We start from the raw sequence: 2,414 nt of genomic DNA on the forward strand, positions 1-2,414 counted from the left end.
AGGTGTTGGTGCAGGTGGTGGTGTAGAGGTGGTGGTGCAGGAGGTGGTGTAGGTGGTGGTGTAGGTGGTGGTGTAGGTGGTGGTGTAGGTGGTGGTGTAGGTGGTGGTGTAGAGGTGTTGGTGGAGGTGGTGGTGTAGAGGTGTTGGTGGAGGTGGTTGTGTAGAGGTGTTGGTGCAGGTGGTGGCGTAGAGGTGTTGGTGTAGGTGGTGGTGTAGGTGATGGTGTGTAGGTGGTGGTGTAGAGGTGTTGGTGCAGGTGGTGGTGTAGGTGGTGGTGTAGGTGGTGGTGTAGAGGTGTTGGTGGAGGTGGTGGTGTAGAGGTGTTGGTGCAGGTGGTGGTGTAGGTGGTGGTGTAGGTGGTGGTGTAGAGGTGTTGGTGCAGGTGGTGGTGTAGGTGGTGGTGTAGGTGGTGGTGTAGAGGTGTTGGTGGAGGTGGTGGTGTAGAGGTGTTGGTGCAGGTGGTGGTGTAGAGGTGTTGGTGCAGGTGGTGGTGTAGAGGTGTTGGTGCAGGTGGTGGTGTAGAGGTGTTGGTGTAGGTGGTGGTGTAAGTGGTGGTGTAGGTGGTGGTGTAGAGTTGGTGGTGTAGGTGGTGGTGTAGAGGTGTTGGTGGAGGTGGTGGTGTAGAGGTGTTGGTGTAGGTGGTTGTGTAGAGGTGTTGGTGCAGGTGGTGGTGTAGAGGTGTTGGTGGAGGTGTTGGTGCAGGTGGTGGTGTAGAGGTGGTGGTGCAGGTGGTGGTGTAGAGGTGTTGGTGCAGGTGGTGGTGTAAAGGTGTTGGTGCAGGTGGTGGTGTAGATGTGCTGTTTAGGTGGTGGTGTAGAGGTGTTGGTGCAGGTGGTGGTGTAAAGGTGTTGGTGGAGGTGTTGGTGCAGGTGGTGGTGTAGAGGTGTTGGTGCAGGTGGTGGTGTAGAGGTGTTGGTGCAGGTGGTGGTGTAGAGGTGTTGGTGCAGGTAGTGGTGTAGAGGTGTTGGTGGAGAAGTTGGTGCAGATGGTGGTGTAGAGGTGTTGGTGCAGGTGGTGGTGTAGAGGTGTTGGTGGAGGTGTTGGTGCAGGTGGTGGTGTAGAGGTGTTGGTGCAGGTGGTGGTGTAGAGGTGTTGGTGCAGGTGGTGGTGTAGAGGTGTTGTGCAGGTGGTGGTGTAGAGGTGTTGGTGCAGGTGGTGGTGTAGAGGTGGTGGGGTAGGTGGTGGTGTAGAGGTGTTGGTGGAGGTGTTGGTGTAGGTGCTGGTGTAGAGGTGTTGGTGCAGGTGGTGGTGTAGAGGTGTTGGTGCAGGTGGTGGTGTAGAGGTGTTGGTGCAGGTGGTGGTGTAGAGGTGTTGTGCAGGTGGTGGTGTAGAGGTGGTGGGGTAGGTGGTGGTGTAGGTGGTGGTGTAGAGGTGGTGGTGTAGGTGGTGGTGTAGGTGGTGGTGTAGGTGGTGGTGTAGAGGTGTTGGTGGAGGTGGTGGTGTAGAGGTGGTGGGGTAGGTGGTGGTGTAGAGGTGTTGGTGTAGTTGGTGGTGTAGAGGTGTTGGTGCAGGTGCTGGTGTAGAGGTGGTGGTGTAGGTGGTGGAGTATAGGTGTTGGTACAGGTGGTGGTGTAGAGGTGTTGGTGTAGGTGGTGGTGTAGAGGTGTTGTTGCAGGTGGTGGTGGTGTAGAGGTGTTGGTGTAGGTGGTGGTGTAGAGGTGTTGGTGTAGGTGCTGGTGTAGAGGTGTTGGTGTAGGTGGTGGTGTAGAGGTGTTGGTGCAGGTGGTGGTGTAGAGGTGTTGGTGCAGGTGGTGGTGTAGAGGTGTTGGTGCAGGTGGTGGTGTAGGTGGTGGTGTAGAGGTGTTGGTGCAGGTGGTGGTGTAGAGGTGTTGCTGGAGGTGGTGGTGTAGGTGGTGGTGTAGAGGTGTTGGTGGAGGTGGTGGTGTAGGTGGTGGTGTAGATGGTGGTGTAGAGGTGTTGGTGTAGGTGGTGGTGTAGGTGGTGGTGTAGAGGTGTTGGTGGAGGTGGTGGTGTAGGTGTTGGTGCAGGTGGTGGTGTAGAGGTGTTAGTGTAGGTGGTGGTGTAGGTGGTGGTGTAGGTGGTGGTGTAAAGGTGTTGGTGTAGGTGGTGGTGTACGTGGTGGTGTAGGTGGTGGTGTAGGTGGTGGTGTAGTGGTGGTGTAAAGGTGTTGGTGTAGGTGGTGGTGTAGGTGGTGGTGTAGGTGGTGGTGTAGAGGTGTTGGTGGAGGTGGTGGTGTAGGTGGTGGTGTAGAGGTGTTGGTGGAGGTGGTGGTGTAGGTGGTGGTGTAGAGGTGGTGGGGTAGGTGGTGGTGTAGGTGGTGGTGTAGAGGTGTTGGTGCAGGTGGTGGTGTAGAGGTGTTGGTGCAGGTGGTGGTGTAGAGGTGGTGGGGTAGGTGGTGGTGTAGAGGTGTTGGTGGAGGTGGTGGTGTAGGTGGTGGTGTAGGTGGTGGTGTA

The 2,414-nt window shown here is 56.7% G+C and overlaps 1 protein-coding gene across 1 annotated transcript in view; it reads left to right on the plus strand.

The window, feature by feature from the left end:
* The window catches only part of LOC138350336 (uncharacterized), an 11,821-nt gene extending 10,270 nt beyond the window's left edge, over positions 1-1,551 (plus strand). Inside the window, exon 4 of the mRNA XM_069300962.1 lies at positions 1,512-1,551. Coding sequence (XP_069157063.1) covers positions 1,512-1,551 — 40 coding nt within the window. The remainder of the gene's footprint in view (positions 1-1,511) is intronic.
* Positions 1,552-2,414: the final 863 nt, after the last annotated feature.

The sequence above is a fragment of the Procambarus clarkii genome, chromosome 45, assembly GCF_040958095.1.
Source record: "Procambarus clarkii isolate CNS0578487 chromosome 45, FALCON_Pclarkii_2.0, whole genome shotgun sequence".
NCBI classification, from domain to species: domain Eukaryota; kingdom Metazoa; phylum Arthropoda; class Malacostraca; order Decapoda; family Cambaridae; genus Procambarus; species Procambarus clarkii.